The sequence below is a fragment of the Eleutherodactylus coqui genome, chromosome 9 (genome assembly GCF_035609145.1).
Source record: "Eleutherodactylus coqui strain aEleCoq1 chromosome 9, aEleCoq1.hap1, whole genome shotgun sequence".
Classification (NCBI taxonomy): Eukaryota; Metazoa; Chordata; class Amphibia; order Anura; family Eleutherodactylidae; genus Eleutherodactylus; species Eleutherodactylus coqui.
In genome coordinates, this window is record NC_089845.1 from 53,398,596 (window position 1) to 53,418,761 (window position 20,166).

At 45.5% G+C, this 20,166-nt stretch overlaps 1 protein-coding gene across 4 annotated transcripts in view; it reads left to right on the plus strand.

Moving 5' to 3' along the window:
- The window catches only part of KDM1B (lysine demethylase 1B), a 56,299-nt gene that overhangs the window by 14,873 nt on the left and 21,260 nt on the right, over positions 1-20,166 (plus strand). For all 4 annotated transcript variants that reach the window (XM_066579409.1, XM_066579411.1, XM_066579412.1 and 1 more), the window contains exons 7-13: positions 553-591; positions 3,382-3,577; positions 3,683-3,861; positions 15,310-15,486; positions 15,569-15,643; positions 17,127-17,264; positions 19,608-19,779. In XM_066579409.1, the coding sequence (XP_066435506.1) occupies positions 553-591; positions 3,382-3,577; positions 3,683-3,861; positions 15,310-15,486; positions 15,569-15,643; positions 17,127-17,264; positions 19,608-19,779 (976 nt within the window). The remainder of the gene's footprint in view (positions 1-552; positions 592-3,381; positions 3,578-3,682; positions 3,862-15,309; positions 15,487-15,568; positions 15,644-17,126; positions 17,265-19,607; positions 19,780-20,166) is intronic.

Below are 20,166 nucleotides of genomic sequence, written 5' to 3' on the forward strand. Positions count from 1 at the left end.
CAAGCTGCTTGAGACTTTTCCCTGCAGTCATCTCCCTGCTCAGCTTTGAATTCCCCTGCCATCAGTGCTGTGTAAGTAAGCGCTGTGATTGGATCAAGCGCCAGCCAATCATAGCTGGCGCTCAATAAACCAATCACAGCCATTCAGTGATGTCATCCACTGAATGGCTCTGAATGATCGAGCGCCGCCTGTAATTGGCTGCCGCTCGATCCAATCACAGAGCTTACCCACAGAGCGCTGATGGCAGGGGAATTCAAAGCCGAGCAGGGAGATGACAGCAGGGAGAGTTCTCAAGCAGCTTGCCGCACCGCCGGGGAGACTATTGTGTCGGGGACACAGGCGCACGCTGGGAGGTGAGTATTGTAGGTTTTTTGTTGTTTTTTATTTTCTTTACCTCACTTGAGTGGGGGGCTTTTTCGGCAAAAAAAAAAAGTGCTGAAAAACTAGGCTTATACTCGAGTATATACAGTATATGCTTTATTTCAGTATATGCTTTATTTGTATCTTTATAGCTGCTGTTTCCAATTTTATGGTATTTTTTTCCCCCCCTAGGCTGAAGGGTCAGATCATTGCTCCCTGCCAGAAGATCTGGTAAGTATAGATATACAGATATTGTAGATGGAAACTGTCATTTGACATATTATGTACATTGGATTATATCAGACATCTTCAGTGTTTTCTATTGTATCAGCGTAAAAGGATATGACCTGACTCTGTAACAGATAAAAGCTACTAATCTCATTCACACATGTATGTCAATGTGTCTAAAAGTTATGAGAGCTGGAAGTTTAGAAGATAAAGTAGTAATCGCGGGGGCAGACTTACTTCTGGATTTCCTGTCTGCCATCTCATTGAAGTATTCTACAGCCAACAGTTTTCTGGCCAAGCATAGCTTCTTACACAAAACAATAGATTGTATATTTAACAGCAAATGTCACTACAAGGCTAGTGGACTACTTTATAGGGACCTGTGCTGCTTCCTGTTCTGTAGAGAAAGTTTTGCAGCAATCATTTCACTAAAGTCCCTTCTATATGGGACAACTGTTAGATGCGTAAGCACTCAACAACCGTCCCACAGAGTATCGCTCATGTGTTGTCACACAGGAGCGATAGTCTTCAGACGTGGAGCGGTCAGAGATCTCTTCCAGCTGCCTTACTCCATTAACTGCAAAGAGGCAGTCGCTCATAGATGACAGATTACCTGTTTACATCGGCTGATGGTTGCTTGGTTTTTAGTTTTGCTAAAAACCAAGTGACTCTTACAAGTGAGCAGTTTCTCGCTCAGTGCCCTCTCGGTGGCTGCGTGTACACAGGGTGGCTATTCCACAAATTTGCTATTTCCAGCTATTTTATTTGGGCAATAGTCACCTTGTATAAAGGTACCATAACATCACAAGCAGGATTACACTGAAGGATTAACACAGGATCCATTCGTAATTGGTATAAGGTGTATCTACTCCCCCTTCCTGCAAAATACCTATAACAGTCTCCCATACAAGTCAATGGGTCAGTTCCTCTCCATTGTGTGAATGGCCCATGAAGCTGCTGTTATACATCTCCCTAAATACTGTTAAACTCAGCTCAGGTAGGATGGCAGCCCCCATAGTCATGTATAGAAAATAGAGCAAAAAATGTTACAATTAAAAAAAAAGACAAAACAAAAATGTGTTTCTCTATCTAGTTGGCGATACAGGCCCTTTAAAGCTGTAGTGTAATTGAGCTACAGCTAGATTATCATTCGGCTAGATAATGGGCCTAAATAGTTGAGGGGAAGTTTTGAATTGGCCACTTCCAACAGAGATGCTTTAAGGGTGCGATTACACAAGCGGTAGCTGCCAGTGCCAATGCTCACGGTTTACTGCTCATTGCCAGGCTGCACATGGACTTGCAACTTTAGATGGGCTGCTAGTACTCTGGTAATGGCACCCAAATAGGATGTGAATTTAGTGTTTCATTTACAAAAAACTGGTAAGTGTACGTCTGAATTGAAGTAATTCTGGAGTCGGGCTTCCAGAGCGATTTCTGGTCCTCTCCACCTTCCTTTCACTGACAGATTATCACTGGGATGACTATAGGGCACTTCTGCGTCCGACAACTATTTCTTGTTCTGCCATGCAGCTGCTTTTGAAATTTTAGAGCCGCTACCTAATTCTAGTTCTACATGGTTTGTATTCAGTTTAATAAGAGCAGAACACAATAAACTAAACCTGTTAAGAAGATCTGCATAAATAAGTCTCTGTTTTGAAAAGTCTTTGAAACTGGAGGTGGTTGTTGTTAGCCGTTTTGTCGTTTACGACCCTCGGCGAACCTAAGGCCTCCCACATACTTACGTTTTTTAAACGCTGCGTTTTTTAATCGCGAATGTCAATGGGACTTTTTAATGTTAAAAACGCATCGCAAGTTTGTGCTTTGCGATTTTTTTTGTGCGGTGCGCGAGTGCGAGCTCTCATAAGAAAGTGCCATACGTTGTTAAATGACAGCATTTCCACTTGCAATATTTAGGACAAGCTGTGATGTGATGAATAAAAATGGCAGCAGCAGGATTGTATCAGCGTTTTGCTTGTTTATGTCGCCCATACAGTGCAATGGGAAAACAGATTTCTCGCATCGCATCACAAAAGCTGGCAATTTTGCAGCGTTGCAACGCCATTTTTAACATTGTGATATTCTCACAGCGATATCGCTACCGCCAGTGGAAAGGAGCCCTTAGGGCTCTCTCCCTCAATGTTTTTCGGTTTTGCACCGCTTCTTTCCGTCGTGTGATATCCATGCCAGTATCAGCTCTGACAGTATCAGCCATCGTGTTTTTATAGATTTTATACATTTTTCTAGCAACTCTGCTCGCATGACATGGCCAAAATACATAAGTCTGAGTCCAGTCATCTTCCCACCCACCCCCCAGTGATATATCAGGTCTTATACGATTCAGGACCTCTCTGTTTGATACTCTCGCCGTCCAGGGCATACACAGCAGCTCTCACCATCACCACAGCTCAAATGCATCAATCTTCCTATCAGCTTTTTTCGCAGTCCAGCTTTCACCTCCATACATGGCTATGGGGAAACCGGTGGTTTGCACTATCCTGCGTTTAGCTGCTATGCCGATATCCCTACTTTTCCAGATTTTGTCCATATTTAGCATCGCGCTTTGCTCCAATGCTATCCTACGTTGGCCTCGTTGTCGATTTTTGATTTGAATTTGGCCATTTTTGGCAGTTGTCATAATTTTTGTCTTGAGGTAGAGGCCCATTTTTTTGGAGGTACACTTTAAAAATCAGGGTTGTAATAAATATGCAAGAATGAGGAAATTAAGTACTATTTTTTTTCTCCTAGTTTTTTATATTGATACGTTAAATGTGTTGTCTTTCTGCTCACTGACAGAGGGTGTCGGAGGTCTCCACTCAGCCATGGTATGCAATGCTTATTTTACCACCACTGCTGAAAGACAGTCCGGCTGCTCCATTACTAGCAGCGTACTACCCAGACTGTGTAGGCATGAGTCCATCATGTACCAACACAAATCGTCTGCACGGAGAGAACAAGCTAGAGCAAAGCAGAGAAACGCCTTCTAATCCCGGTAAGCCTTTATATTGATCTACCATGTTCAGCACTATAGTTGCATCCTCTTTATCTTGGTTCTGAGAAGCTTTGTAGCATAATGTATCTATTTGTTTAACTGTAGGGATCAATCCATACTTTCAGCCCTTCTACCAACCCAATGAATGTGGCAAAGCTCTCTGCGTCAGACCAGATGTAATGGAACTAGATGAACTTTATGAGTTTCCGGAGTACTCCAGAGACCCTACAATGTATTTGGCCATGAGAAACCTTATTTTGGCCTTGTGGCACATAAATTGTAAGGTAGGTTTCTAGTAAAGTGCCACGTGGATTAGAACTAAGATGAATCTACGCTGTTCTTTGGACTAATACTGTATGGTAAGTTGACGTGTGGCAGACTGAAAAAACCTGCTTCTAACATCTGAATGGGGTTGGTTCTGCAAGCCCCACAGTTCTGCAATTCAAACAACAAGTCTGCTATGTGTGAATATACTACGAGGCACGCTCTTTTTGAAAAAGGGAAAAAAATGCCGCTTAAAGGTTTTTTTTGCACTACTTAAAATTGCTTTGCAGGTGCTCTATACTTCCTGGTTGCTGCTGACCAGGTCACGTGACTGCTGCAGCCAATCACTGGCCACAGAAGTGACCTTGTATAGCTAGTGATTGGCTGCAGCAGTCACATGTCCTAGTCATTAACAGCCAGGAAGTAAAGAGCGGTTGTGAAGCAATTTTAAGTAATGGGAAAACCCCTTAAAAAGAGGGCCTGTCACCACTACTGACAAGTGTGTCACCACTACTGACATGCTACAGACTGGTGTCCTGCCCAGGGAGCAGCTTCAGCCCTGCTGCATTGGGAGGGGAGGGGGGGGGAGGAGCTTTTATTACAGAAGGATGTGTAGTGTGGAGCCGGTTCTAGCGCCTCGATAATCATCAGATGGCTGCGGCATCTCTTCTAATTCAAGCATCGTCTTCCGCTTCTTTTTTGACGCAATAAAGAGCTGAGCTGGTGTAATTGTGCACTGTGCTCAGCTCATCCAGGCCCAGAGAAACAAGTGACAAGTCAATGACGAGTTAAAGTACAGATCCAGCAAGAGGTAATACTTATGTTGGCCCCTTCTACTAGTAATTAGGGACCCTCCTACAACATGAGACCTCTTTTGAATTTTTTTCCAGGGCTATTTTAAGTTCTTAATGCACATCAGTCAGTCCCTTTAATTTGCCATCCTCTGCCTATTGTCATTTAAAGTCCATCTCTAGTAACGGACACCAAGATGGATTACAGATAGTGGAGGTAGATTTTTGCTTGCTGCTGTCTCATGCTGCCCATAGAATACACTGGGGAGGAGGAATCGGCAGCTGCTTGAGAAGAGGTCACTGCTCTATCTTCTAGTAAGTTCTTTATTTCACCTCAGTGCTGGATTTACATCTACTTTGCTAAGTACTGCTGTATAATGTCCTTCATGATGCTATTGCTTGTGAGGGTGTACCACAAAGATAGAGAAGACATATCCTGCTCTCCTATGTGTGCTGCGTATGGGAATCAGGGAAGACTGAGAATTGGATATACAGCCTGCAAAGTGGAAAACTAGTAAAAATGCAGGGCACAATGGCCAGAAATAGTGTGGTTCTTCATGTACATACTGATGGCAGCTTATTCTAAAACGGAACGTGTCTGTATGCTTTAATGTCCAGACTATGGGGGAGTGGTGTCTGAATCTTTAACACTAAGTAACCGGCAATACTCCATCTAAATACTGTTGGAGGTTACAGAACAACATGACTTCATGTTATTACAATCACTTATGTAGTGAACTTAGTGCGCAGGCATTTCTATTAACGCGATTGTCCACCCAGATCAAAACACTTTCATGAGGCAGATGCAGTACATGGGTTCATCATGTCCTGCAGACCCCTCCCTTGCTGATCATGTTACCCGGTGCAGCAATGGCGAGCTACCACAGGAAAGCTACCGATCAGTCACTTGTAGACAGCGCCCTTAGACACTGCAATGAAGTGTCTGAGGGCATTTTATTAATGCCCATTGCTATTACTTCAAGTTCTGCGTGTTAAAGTGTACAAGGGTTTCATCAGGACACAGGTAGATTTTGGTGTGACACGACGTATGTATTCGCCGGTGACCGGTCCTCTACAATGGTTTGTGAAGCCCTTCCAAATAAAGTTTTATTCACTCCCATGCATTTAATAGTGGTAATTCGCTATATAAATACTGTTACCTATAAACTCTGCTGGACAGATTCTCCCCTCTCCATTCCAGTATACAGTGCTAACCATTCTGTCCTATATGCAATGCCAGAATGTTCCCCATCAAGCATCTCAGATTAAGCCTGCGTTCACGAGTGTAATACAGGAACATTTTACACCAATATTAGGCCTTAGTCAGACGGGCGATTTTTCGCGCGATTTGCGGATCGCATGACGGATGCGCATCCGCAAATCGCGTGACCGGTGCGCGCAAGTCGCCCGCAAATCGCCCGAAAATCTGCTCCTAGCCGCGTTTCATTAGAAACGGGCCGGAGCTGTCCAGCGCATTGCATTCAATGGAGACGGCAATACAGCCGTCTCCATTGAAAGCAATGCGCTGCGGGCAAGCCCGGGATGAATTGTCGGTAAGGGCTTAAATATATAAGCCCTTCCCTGCAATCCATCCTAAAATGTGTTACAATAAAAAAAAATTGTATACTCACCTTCTCCCGGCAGCCGGAGCTCCGTGCGGCCGTCCTGCAGTGGGTGTGAAGGGGGTGTGAGTCAGACCTGCCCCCTGATTGGCTCAGCGCTGAGCCAATCAGAGGCATGCCTCACTCACACCCATTCATGAATTCATGAATGGATGTGAGTCAGACCTGCCCCTGATTGGCTCAGCGCTGAGAGGCAGCAGTCACTCACCCATTCATGAATTCATGAATGGGTGTGTGAGTGTTTTCGGCCTCTGATTGGTCAGGGCTGTGACCAATCAGAGGCAGATCATTCAGCAGGCGGGGATTTTAAAGCCCCGCCGGCTGAATAGTGCCAAGAAGCAGTTCAGGAGAACTGACAGCGGCCGCGGCTGGACTCCGGCTGCAGCGGAAAGGTGAGTATACAATTTTTTTTTATTTTAACACATTTTAGAATGAATTGCAGGGAAGGGTTTATATATTTAACCCCTTCCCGACAATTCACCCCGCGCACGCCGGCAGCCCATTGCTTTCAATGGAGCGGCTGTATTGCCGCTCCATTGAATTCAATGGGCAAACATCGTTCTTCTCTTGTCACAGCTGTTCCAGCTGTGGCAGAGAAGAATGATTCGTCTTCTATATGTTCTCAATGGGGTCGGCGCTGCTGCCGCCGGCCCCATTGAGCGCATATAGAGAAGAGAACAGGAATCGCAGAGGTGCGATCTGCGATTTTTTTTTTTTTGTTCTATAATTTATCGGACGAGCGCATAAAAAGCGCTCATGTGTCCGATACCATTGCAAAGCAATGGTTTTATAAAATCGCCGGCCGCATGCGCATGCGCAAATCGCGCGAAAAATCGCCCGTCTGACTAAGGCCTTATGGACACATTTCTGGGCTTACTGTAGGTCTTCTGACCTGAACCTGTGCCGTCGCAGGGATCAGAGAAGGATTGAGTTTGGCTCAGCAGATCCACGGTCAGGCTGGGACAATCATCCTTGATACGGGTACAAAATGTGCCTGTAATACAGTTTGCTGTAAAGTGTATTGTTCCAGATGAGCAGAGCAATTACCTATACAAGCGCCGAATGACAATATAACAAGTCAATTATGGTTCAAAAGTTTTTTATTTTGTCTGTTATGCAGATATGAAAATTACAAAGTTGTGGTGTCATTTTCATCAAACATTCTTACATTAACCTCAATTGTCTTCCTTTGTCTAGTTTTCTGTCTTATTCTTTGAAACAGACTTTTTTTTTTTTTTTTTAAATATAAGTATGAACTCTGATGCTATCAACATTTATAGCTTATAACTTCTCAGATTAATTTCTGGTATCTCTAGCTTCAGTTACTGATTGGTTAAACTGAGAAAAAGAAAACTTAAACATATCTAATATAACAGCTTCTTATGAAGAAAGATTGAGGAAAGAAGGGGGGGAAGTAAAGAGGGCTGGAATGTTGAGAGTGGGGGGGGGGGGCTTGGTCAGGGGCGAGAGGAGAGAAGAGGGGGGGGGGGAAGTCATCTCGTATCTTGATTTGAGGGTTACGTTTCAGGGTCTGGTAGTATCCGAAGGGTCATTGGTTGTGTTTGTGTTGGGGAGTGACCCCCTTTCAAGCCATGGGCCTAAGTCTTGGGAGAAACGGAACTGATTCCATAGCGTCCAGGTGGCTTGGAAATTCTCTAGTTTCATCTCGTCTCTGGCACAAAGCTCCTCCATATATTTTATGTGATCTAACTCCTCCAACCACATTAGCCTGGAGGGGGGAGTTGATGACTTCCATTTTTTTGGGATTACCAGGCGCATTGCTTGAATGAAAAATCTCAATAGAGAACCTTTTGCTTGCTTCTGGGAGCCCGGGAACATTGAAAGTAATGCAATCTCAGGAGTCAGCTGTATTTGATTCCTACTAATTGCAGTGTAGAGGGAGTTGATCTCCCGCCAAAGAGGACAGATCAGTGGACAACCCCACCAGATGTGTGTGAGTGTTCCAGTTCCCGTGGTGCATCTCCAGCAGGTATCCGGATACTGGGGGAATATTCTCGCCAATCTCGCAGGTGTCTGGTACCAACGTGTTAAGATTTTATAGTTTAATTCTTGTAGTTTGCTGGACATGTTTATTTTGTGGGTTAATGTATAGGCCTTTGCCCATGACTCCTCTGAGGGTATGGTGTTCAGTTCCCCCTCCCACTCCCGCTCCAGCGCTCTGTTACAATGTCGTGTGTCTTCGGTTAGGAGCATCCGATATAGATTTGAGATTTTATGTTGATCTGTGGGGGTTGAGGTGCATAAATTCTCAAAGGGGGTAGTGGGCCGCCTCAGCTCCTGCATATCCCCCAGTGAGCCAATATAGTGGCCCAGTTGTAGGTACTGAAACCACGCTCCGGGATGGGGCCGCCTCCCTCCCAGGATCTCGCTTAATGGTTTAAGGCCAGTGCTAGAAATCACGTCTCGTACCCTAGGGATTGTGTCTGTGGTCGTGTCAGTCACCTCAAAGCCTCGCAAAAACGGGGGAGCTTCTGGGTTTCCTATCAAGGGTGTGAGTGGGCCCGGTCTATGGATCAGATCTGTCTTAGTCGCAGGGCCCATCCAGGCTGTCACCATATCTTCAATGAATGGGGACAATCCCAGTCCTCTGTGTTTCCCCCTACCGGGTAGCCATATGATCCCTCTACCCTGGCCGAGTGTCATGTCTTGTTCCATTTCCACCCATATCTTCTGTGCTCTACCGTGGAGAAGATCAAGAATGCGCTTAGATAACGTCGCCCTATAGTACAGGGCTATGTTCGGGACTCCCATGCCTCCTAGTTCTCTCGGGCTGGTTAGGGCTTTCCATTTGCGTCTAGGTTTGGTGCCTCCCCATATAAAACTCATGATTACCTTTCTAACCCGTGCCAGGAAGGAGCCCGGTATAGCGATTGGGACTGTCTGGAGGATATACAGAAACCTCGGGAGCGCATTCATTTTTACCGTGCTGATCCTTCCGAACCAAGATAACGGGACTCCCTTCCACCTAGTAAAGTCAGACTCTAGTTTAGTTATGAGGGGTATGTAATTTTTTGCAAAAAGTTTGTCTGGATCTGTGGTAAGTACTGTTCCTAGATACCCCATCTCCTCCGATTTCCATTGGAACGGGAGGGATGGCTTTAGGGTCTCGACTTCTATGTTTGGTAGGGTTACATTGAGAATCAGTGATTTGCTTAGATTGACCTTGAAGTTAGATAGTTTGCTAAATCGTTTAAATTCTTCTAATATATTGGGTAGTGCTATCCTTGGGTTTTTAATGTAGATCAGCAGGTCGTCTGCGTATAATGCTACCTTATGTTCAGTTTCACCTGTTCTAATTCCTTGTAGGTTGGGGTTTGTCCTAAGTGCGCCCGCCAGCGTCTCCATTACTAATATGTATAGGGAGGGGGACAGGGGACAGCCTTGCCTGGTGCCATTACGGATGTCAATCGTGCGTGACAGCAGGCCATTAACCCTTACACGGGCTGAGGGGCCTCTATAAAGTGCCATCACCCAGTCCATGAACCTGGGTCCGAGGCCTGTGCGTTGTAAAGTCGCTTCCATGAATCCCCAGCTCACCCTATCAAACGCCTTCTCGGCGTCTACCGAGAGCAAGCACAGGGGCTCCCCATTCCTGCGAGCTCTGGACATGAGGGCCAATGTTCTTATTGTGCTGTCCCCTGCCTCCCTCCCCGTGACAAAGCCCACCTGATCCCTGTGCACCAAGGTTGGAATGTGTGCCTGGAGGCGTGTGGCCAGAATTTTAGCGAATATTTTCGTATCTATATTTAATAAGGAAATTGGCCTGTAGCTGCCGCAGGCCGCTGGGTCTTTGCCCGGTTTGGGTATCACAGTTATCACTGCTTGCAGTGCCTGGGCGGGGAAGGGACAGGTCTCTGATATGGAGTTGAATGCGTTGAGCATCAAGGGGGCTAGTTTTTCCCCCATGAGTTTAAAGAAACGTGGGGTATAGCCATCGGGTCCTGGGCTTTTGCCATTTTTGAGGGAGTGGATTGCTTCTTTTATTTCCTGAAGGGAGATGTCCTCCTCCAGGGTCTCCTGTATAGTCTCTGATATCCGTTTTTGGGCGTGATTGGTTAGGTACTCATCTCTTTCTTTGATCAGTTCTCTATTTTGTTCCCTATATTTGTCTGGTAGATTATATAGGCTATGGTAGTAATTATAAAAATTTTCCATTATTCCAGAGTTGGTGTGAGTTAGGTCTCCCCCTGGGGTTTGTGTTGCGAATATGTATGTCTGAGGTGTTCGAGGGTTCAGGGCTCTGGCTAGACCTTTGCTGCATTTGTTGCCATATTCGTAGAATTTCCCCCGAGCTCGATCCCGTTGGCATAGTGAGATCTGGTCCATTAGAAGGAGTATTTTGTTTCGGACAGCGGATATTTCTGCCGTCCTGGTGTCTTGGGTTGCTTTTTTGTTTAGGTTCTCTAGGTGACTTAGGTGGTTAAGTAAATCCTTTAGTGTGTTAGCTCTTTCTCTTTTTAGCCTTGCCCCATGCGAAATGAGTATTCCGCGTATCACACACTTAAGTGCTTCCCACTTAGTCGGTGCAGGGGTGGTGTCTGATGTGTGGTTATTTTTGAAGTCTTCGATAGTCTGCTGGATTTCCTGCACGCATAATGCATCATTCAGCAGATTATCGTTTAAACGCCAGTTAAACTCCCTCTGTTCCCTCTGTATTCTTTTAAGCGATCCCCATACCGGAGCGTGGTCCGACCATATAAAGGATCCTATCGAGCTGAGGGGATTTCGGTCCAAGAGCTTATGTGAGACTAGTAGGTAATCTAAACGCTGGTAGCAGCCATGGGAGGGGGAAAAGAAGCTATAATCTTTTGTTTTTGGATGTAGTGTCCTCCAAAGGTCAACTAACCTAAGGCTGTGGATCTCCCTGCGGAGTCTGCGTAGTGCTGTGTGTGTAGTTTTAGACTTACCCCCAGAGGAGTCGAGCGCGGGGTCCAGGCTGAGGTTGAGGTCCCCTCCTAAGATAACGTTGGAGCCGTCCGCGAAGGCCCTCAATGCCCCCAGTATCCGGATTCCGTAGCGCACCTGTGCTTGATTTGGGAAGTAAACATTGGCAAAGGTTAGAATTTCGCTTCCGGTTTGTATTTTTAAGAAGAGGTAGCGTCCTTCCGGGTCTACTGATGAGGAGATGAGTTTATGGGGGAACTGTCTATGAATTGCAATCGAAGTGCCTCCCTTTTTTTTAGTAGGATGAGGGCTGTGGTGCCATATGGTATAGTTGCGGTTTCTTATTTTAGGGATTTTATTAGCCTGAAAATGTGTCTCTTGTAAGAGAGCTACCATGATTTTGTGTTTGTGGAGATGGTCCAATATCTGTCCCCTCTTAGCGGGGTTGTTCATACCCCTCACGTTATATGTGCCAAACGAGATGTTTTCCATTTATAATCTTCGTTATTGCTGTTACTCTTAAGTTGGTTAAGGGTGGTAGAGGTTGGTTTTGGGAGAGGGGGGGGGGGGGGACAGGGAGGGCAAGTAGAAGGGAAGAGTTAGGAAGGAAAAGGTAGAAAGAGGGAGAAGTAAGGTTTTGTTTAGCAAACAAACCTTGCGCAGCTAAAGGCTGCTGCGTGTAACTTTGTGGTGATATGCTAGCGAAAATGCTAGGTGTCGCTGTGTTGCGCGACGGTTCACCCTGGGTGGGAAGTGGAGGGAGGTCCGCAAGAATGGAATTGGTCTCCGGTCACCCTCCCCCCCAGAGTGAGTATTGGCAAGCTAGGGAACCCGTAAGGGGTCCTTTTCATATATGTTCCTCCGAATTTTTTGGCGAGCTAAAGTCATAGTATAATCTGAGTCGAAACTTTAAACAAATTAAGTCAAAACATTCAACAGGCGGGTGGTGTCTTCTGTGGTCCTGGGCCGTTCAGTGGCAGAGTATGAATCCCTAGTTAGAGTCCTGTGGTTGCGTAGGTTCTCTGGATTGTCGTACTGTATTTTCAGGTGTCTGCTGTTTGTCCTCTGCGCCGGTCACGGCGTTGCTTGGGTTGTGCAGTTTGCCACTGATCTTTGGTTCTTTCCGTGAGTAGATTCGGTAAGTGGGCCAATCTGGGAGATTGATCTGTGGGAGCTGGAATGTTCCTAAAAACTTGGGTAAGTCTCCCAGTGAGCGTAATGTGGATGTTTTGCTTTCTTTTGTGGCCGTCAGGGAAAACGGGAACCCCCAGCGATATGGTATATTGTTGTCTTTAAGTGCTGTCAAGAGCGGTCTGAGGGCTCCTCTAAGCCGGAGAGTGTGGCGCGCGAGGTCTTGCAATATAATTATTGGTCTGTCCTTATGTATGAGTTCACCTTTCTCTCTAGCGGCGCGCAGGATCGCGTCTTTCTCTCTATAGAAGTGAACTCTGCAGATTATATCTCGGGGCCTTTTTGGGTCTGTTGCTCTGGGCCCTAGTGCCCTATGGATTCTGTCCATTATGATGGGGTTTTCAGGTGAGCGGCCCAGGAGTTGGGAGAAAAACGTTTGTGCCCAGTTTTCTAGTTGGTGGCCCTCGATTTCCTCTGTTAGACCTCGGATACGTATGTTGTTTCTTCTATTTCTATTCTCGAGGTCATCGAGGTGCATTGTAAGGTTGTGGATTTGGTCTGCCTGATATTGAATGGCTTGTCTGTGCGATTCGAGAATAGCGGTTGTTTCTTCCTGGGCCTCCTCTACCTCTATGAGTCTGTGACCCATATGCTGTATATCTGTGTGTATCCGCTCTAGCGCTTCTTTGTTAGATGACTCAAATCTGGCGAATAGGGCATACAATTCATCTTTAGTGGGTATGGACATGATGCGCTCCTTCCATGCATCCTTTTCCTCCCTGCTCACATTTTTTGTGCTTGTGGCGCGTTCTGGGCTGCTATAGGGGCTTAGGTCTGGTGATATTGACCACCCCGTGGCGTCTGTCTTGTTTTTTACTGATGCGGGGGCCGCCTGTGATTCCCTGTGGGATGTTTTGTGCAGCGTGAGTGTAGGTGTATTATTGTGCCTTTTACTCACTGTTTGGCTGCTTTCTGGTGAAGTCTGTGGGGTCTCTTCCTCCTTGCTGCTTGTCTCTTGCAGTCCTCTGTGTTCATCCTCTTCTCCTGAGAAGCTGCTGGCTGGTGAACGCTGCAGGGGTGAGTGCTGCTGCTCTATGTATTCAGCAGGGAGCTCCGCTCCACGTGTGTGCCCTGTGGACGGCGCCATCTTTGTTTTCTGTGTGCCTCTCTGAAGGATATCAGTGCTGGGCTTCACTGCTGCTGCTCTCCCCCTCCCTTCTGTCAGGGGGGGTTGTGGTGATGAGCACTGCTGTGCCGTGCCGGCAGCTTGTAGGAGGGAGGCCCCTGCACTCTCCGTTGTCTCCTGTGCTTCCCTCTGTGTGCTATCAGTGCTGGGCTTCACTGCTGCTGCTCTCCCCCTCCCTTCTGTCAGCGGGGGTTGCGGGGATGAGCGCTGCTGTGCCGTGCCGGCAGCTTGTAGGAGGGAGGTCTCGGTGCTCTCCGGCGCCATCTTGCCTCTTCTTACATGCGGCCCCGGCGCTCCAAGGTAGCGCTCCATGCCGCTCTTCTTTCTGTTCTCCGCCGGTGTTCTGGTCTCCGCTGTCGCCCGCTTCCTTGCCTGACTCATTTTTGCCCGATATCGCCTTTTTGTGGAGGTTGATTCAGTGTTCTGGGTGAGGTATGACCGGGAGTACTCTCCTTATGCGCCCTGCTCGGCCATCCGCTAGCCACGCCCCCCTCATAACAAGTCAATTAGTTACTATTTGTGACTGTTCGTGTAGCCATTCGTTTCCATCTTTGTTGGTCGTGGAGTTCACCTTGCTCGTTTATATTGGTGAATTCCATGTGTCAACATAATATTAGAAGCTGGAGGGGGAAATTTCGGAGTAGGCGAGACGCAGGACACTGCAGACAGTAAATCTATTTTATCATAACATTATAATTCTATATTACCAGATTTTTCGCTCTATAAGACGCACCTGATCATAGGACGCACCTTGGTTTTATAGGAGGAAAATAGGAAAAAAAACATATTGAACTCCCCCAGATCAGGCAGTGAGGGGGGTTATTAAAGGAGGAATAAAGAGCAATAGTACCTCCTCGGAATAAAGTATATACCACTTGTTCACCTGCCATCCAGGAAAGCTGAGTGTAAATGTAATGGTGATCTTATTACTTGTCACCCAGCTTTCCAGGAGCCCTGAATGCCATGTTTGACTAGTTATAGTAATGTATGTTGTATAAATGCTTGCATAACTGCAGCTGGCAATCAGGATCCTGGAAGAGTTGAGTGACAATGTAATGAGTTTTCCATTAGTTGTCACCCAACTTTCCAGGAGCCCTGCATGGCATTTATCATTATGGTTATGTATTGGTGTATACATTTGTGCAAAATTAGCCACAAATGTATACTTCATACAGGCAGCTCTTTCTTCCCTTACCCCTGCAATGTAGCCGGCAGATACGAGAGCTGTCTATAATCAGCTGTTCTATGGGCACTGCTATGGAGCTGACTTGCAATCTATATCACACTGCTGGCTCCATAGCAGGAGCGCCCGCCCGTTCAACAGCTGATCACTGAGCTCCCTGCTGCTCCCCAGCAATCAGCTGTTGTGTTTTCGGACATCCAGTAGCTCTGTGAGAAGGATTTGTGATCCTTTTCAGCTGCCAGCTCCGTCCGATTTTGGCACATTTGCTCTATAGGACGCACTGGCTTCTCCCCCCCCCCCCCCCCCCTTTTTTTAAAAAAAAGTCTGGGGCCTTCAGCAGTTATACTGCCATAAGCAACATATGACTGCTAAAGCCAGGGACAGGGACCATGTAGTGAGTGAGTGAGTAGCACTTTTTTCTTTTTTGAGTCCATTCCATGCCAAAAAAAAATTTAAGAATTTATGAAATCCCATAAAACCTCTTTTAATCCATTTTCTACCATATAGAAAGAAATGGGTAATGAATACAAATGCTATTTGTACTTCTAGTGGTAGCATTGATTCTCTGATCCCTGCATTTGCTGCCATTAGTGTTGGGTGTAAGTAATAGTAAATTATACACAATGATGTTTTCATGATTTAATTGACAGGAGGTGCTGACGCTGCAGACCTGTGCTCATCATATAATGGTCCGAGGACTAGTTCGCATCCGCTGTGTGCAGGAGATGGAGAAGGTTCTCTATTTTATGACGAGGAAAGGACTAGTTAACACTGCGGTTTTGTCTGTTTCGCCTGGTCAATATCTTCTTCCAAAGGAATACCACAATGTGAGTAAAACCCTATGATTTTCCACTTTCTTCAAACTATTCTTGTTCTGTGCAGCGTTATAACTTCTTATTTCTGTTATAGAAATCCGTGATTGTTGTTGGAGCGGGATCGGCGGGATTAGCTGCCGCACGGCAGCTACACAATTTTGGCCTTCAGGTAAGGGGCTTCTTCAGCTAATACTGCATGTCATTTACTTCTTTTTGAGAAGCCGGTTGGCACATTCCTGGCTACAGAAAGAATTTGGTTAAAAGTATATTTTTATAACAATTTGAATGGTAGTAAAATATGTACAAATTAACTTTTATTTCACATCTCTGAAAACTGTAAATATCAGGGCAGATTAATTTATGTGGTTGTGTTTAAGTCTTAGTATAATAATGTGCCAAAATTTGATGCATTTCAGTTACATAATGCCTCAAATAACTTTAGACTTATTCTTTTGATGCATTTGCTTCATAAATAACACACAATGTCACTGGTCATGTGACAAATCCTCTCTCTAAGCATCTGCCCCTGAAGGAAATGTCATAGGCAGAATGAAACAAACGCGACAGTGGGTACTATCTTTTTTATTCTTTACATCCTCCCAAAGTAAGACTGGCAAATTCTTGCCACTAAACGGTCGAGTGGTCTCAAAACCTAGTGCCAGGAGTCCCTATGTTAGTTCCTTGTACACCTCCAGATCAGCTTTGTCCAGGTTATACGTTTCGTGTCTCTCGTTCTGTCCTCCGTTGACCATTTCATGTGTGTATAATAGACCACTGGTGGCATTACGGAGCTGCCACAACTGTTGGTGGCTCCATGCAGGGAGCGCAGCAGGGACACCTTAACACAGCCGGAAGGAACTTCTCCCTGCATGCGGCTGGTCTCCACTGTCACCTAATGCTATATTGCACACAAATGAAAGACTAAACTTAGGACAGGACATGGGACAAGACTGAGGCAGTCTGGCCCCCCGTGCTATACACCTTTTATACACTCCGTGGACCATACAAGGAAGACCAGTGCTGCCCTAGAGTAACTACTTCAGTACTGTGCTTGGGGATGCAGTGTCATCCTGGGTAGGCCAGTGGCTTGTCCTTCACACAACGTGGAGGATAAGCCCCTGCACGGACCCAGAAGCACAAGTGGCATATGTAGTGTCTGCTCCCTGTATGCCCTGATCAGCCTTGTCTAGGCTATTGTCTTGTTCTCCACTCCCCCCTTTCATACAAATTAAATGGGAGCAGAGTACAGAATATGAGGCAGACGAGAACAGCCTGGGCAACACATAGGCGAGGAACGACTAGGGGAGTGCATTCGCTCCCTTGCAAGCAAATAACTACCAGTTCTTGGGAGGATGTAAAGTGGGGGATAACAAAGGACCAATGCAGAAGGGTGAGTTTGGAATTAGAATTTTGTGAAATGTGGTGTAGGCGCGAGGCTGCCCTCACTGAAGATGTGGACATGTAAACCGCGCCACGAGGGAGAAAGAAAATACATTTTTTTGTGTTGTATGTTAAATTTTTGTTAAAAAAAAATTAAATGCCATACATGTTTAATTTTTTATTTTTGTGAACTCGGCTAACCCATTTACTGCCTGTATAAGAAGAGCTTTAATGTTATTGGGATAAATCTGTATTCTTGTGCTTTCTTGTAGGTGATGATACTTGAAGCAAGAGACCGGATTGGTGGTAGAGTTTGGGATGACAAATCGTTTAAAGGAGTCACCGTTGGAAAAGGAGCACAGATTGTGAATGGTTGCATCAACAATCCCATTGCAATAATGTGTGAGCAAGTGGGTTTCTGTGGTTAATGTATTCATTACTTCAAGTGTGTGACGGAAAGAAGTAAAATCGTGAACAGATGATAAAACAGAATATAATAAAAAAAATGTAAATAGCAATTTGACCATATAGTGTTCCGGAGAACTAAACGGACGCATTATACGCATCTAATCTAACAGGCACAAGTTTAGGTAAAAATAGAATGAAAGATGGAATATTGCACAAATAGGAGTGCATTGACTCTAGAATCAGCAGCCAAGCCCCAAGGGGAAAATGGAGCAAAACTTGCATGAACGCAAGAAAGAAATATATATGATGACTACTGAATAATACATTTCAGTCAGTCAAAGAATGGCTACTATGAGGGCAGTTGGTTCAGAAACCCAAATATCATTCCAGTTTCAAATTTAACATGTCAGAAAGTAACTAAATTAACCCATGCCCATGTAGTATGAACTTTCTTTCTTGTCCTTGGGGGGCGCAGCTGAAGAGCATGGGTATAATTACTGACACTAGGTGAAAGACGCTAAGCAAAAAAGTGTCAGCTCCTCCTACCAGCTATACCCCTCCTGCAGGAACCAAACTAGCCAGTTTTAGGTTAGTCTCCGTAGGAGGCAGACTTCTTCGTTCGCCAGTCTTCAACTGTTATCTTCCTGGATCTGGAAATATAGGTCTGGTACTAGACTCTCCCTGTTATCCCACTGAGGAGGTCGAACAGAATAGTGGTAAACGTGTTAACCATTCTATTGCCAGCCTGACCCTCAGAAGACAAGGAGGCATTGTCAGCTCTTTAATTAAACCCTGACCCAGCGGCCAAAGTGGCCCCCGCATTGGAGTACTGCCTTTCCTATCCAAAGGCAGATGAGCACTGTGGCGCACACTGCTAGAGTGCTGGAGCTACATTTTTTATGACAAGAAGTTAAGTATTTCTCCCCTCCAGGGTGAGTAGTCCGCCTCCTCCCCTTTCTCTTTCCCCTCCTTTTCTTTCCACCACCATCCTCTACGCCACAGCTCTCTTTCTCCAACTATGGATGGGATGACTTTTACTGTCTTGGGACCTCCCTCTGGAAAATCTGCAAATAGGGCATACCTTTTGAAGGGGTGCAGGCGGCCCCCTTTTCACCCCAATTTTTCTTCCTTCCTGGCCTCCTTTTTTGGGGGGGGGGGGGGGGACCACTGCTGCCTTTCGGTTTGGCAGGAGGGGAACCTTGCGGCCTATCACTACGCTGCAGCCCACTTTGCTGATCGTTTTCTGCAGCACCTGACTAACCCGGTGCTAGTCTCCTTCTCGGGCAGTGCTGCTTCTCACTGTCTGATTGCTTCCCGGTCTCTGAGCGTGGCGCGTGCGCGAACCCGGCAACGGAAGTATGGAAGCTCTGAAGCAGCATGGTCTTCTCTTCATAGGGTGGGATTCATTGCAGACAGCGGGAATCGGTCCTTGAATAAAATCACATGTGAATGCACACATTGACTTTTTAATAGGTTTGAGTTCTGTCAGTTTCAGACTCGGACAGAACTTGAATTCAAAAATTATCCATATGAATAAGCCCAAAGACAGGAATTAACTGTAGTATTTATTTATTTTTTTAAGTGTTATTGACCATTTTTAGAATATTGTACAATGGAACACACATTAGAACAAGGATTAATAAAGATCTCCCATGATCTATTTATACCCAGGACTGCGACGGTAACAAGAGGGCATCCTCTACGTCTAGAAGAAAGCAGGTTTCATCACCAACACAGAAGGGGGGGGGGTGTTCTTTACTGTAAGAGCAGTGAGACTGTGGAACTCTCTGCCTGAGGACATGGTGATGGCAAAATTCATAAGAGTTTAAGAGGGGACTAGACGTCTTTCTAGAGCGCTATGATATTACAGGATATAGACATTAGGTGACCAGCAGGGTTGTTTATCTCAAATGTTGATCCAGGGATTACTCTGGCTGCCATTATGGAGTCAGGAAGGAATGTTTTCCTCCATAGAAGCCAATTGACTCAGTGTTTTTTTTAGCCTTCCTCTGGACCAACAAGGTGTGTGTGTGTGGGGTGGTGGTGGTGGTGGTGGGGAGAGTAAAACAGGCTAAACTAGACGGACATTGCCTTCATTCAGTCTAACATACTATGTAAAGCAGTATCTAAGAAGTTGACGTTAATTTAACCAGTTGATTACATCCAAAAGGCACGCTCATAAGTGTGGGTTACTAACATATCCTAAAGATGACAAAAATGCCCTATTTACATACAGCCAAATTATGGCATTTTGTAGTATATTCTTATTGTCTGTATTACGTTAGTTTTGCTGTCAGATTCTTTCGGTTCTTTTTCTCACCTAATTCATTTTATTTCTATAATAGACCGGTATTAAAATGAGGAAACTTCGAGAAAAATGTGACTTGATTCAGGAAGGAGGACGATTAACTGATCCAAATATAGATAAACGCATGGATTTTCATTTTAATGCCATATTGGATGTTGTTGCAGAATGGAGGAAAGATAAAAGTCAGCATCAGGATGCCCCTCTTGGAGGTATCCCATACGTTTGTTATATCCCGGGAGCATGTTTGTTGTATTGTACTTATACAATCAGGTAGCTGAAGGGAGTAATCATTCCCTTTGCATACTTATGGACGCATAATCTTCCCTGTGCATGTTTTAGTCATCTGCATCAGTGTACCCTAAACTCCACTCCTCGCAACCCCCAACAGGTCCTGATTTGAGGATGTCCTATGGAGAGAACACCTGTGGTAATGTCTGAGGCACTGACAATAATTAGATACTAAGCAAATGTTGGAAACGTGATCTTTTTGCGGGTCGTGAGAACTGGAATTTGGGAAAAACTGATCTGTACCTATATTTTCTTGCCATACACCATTGCTGTATATGAACTCCTCTGAGGTTTAATAAGATGTGTAC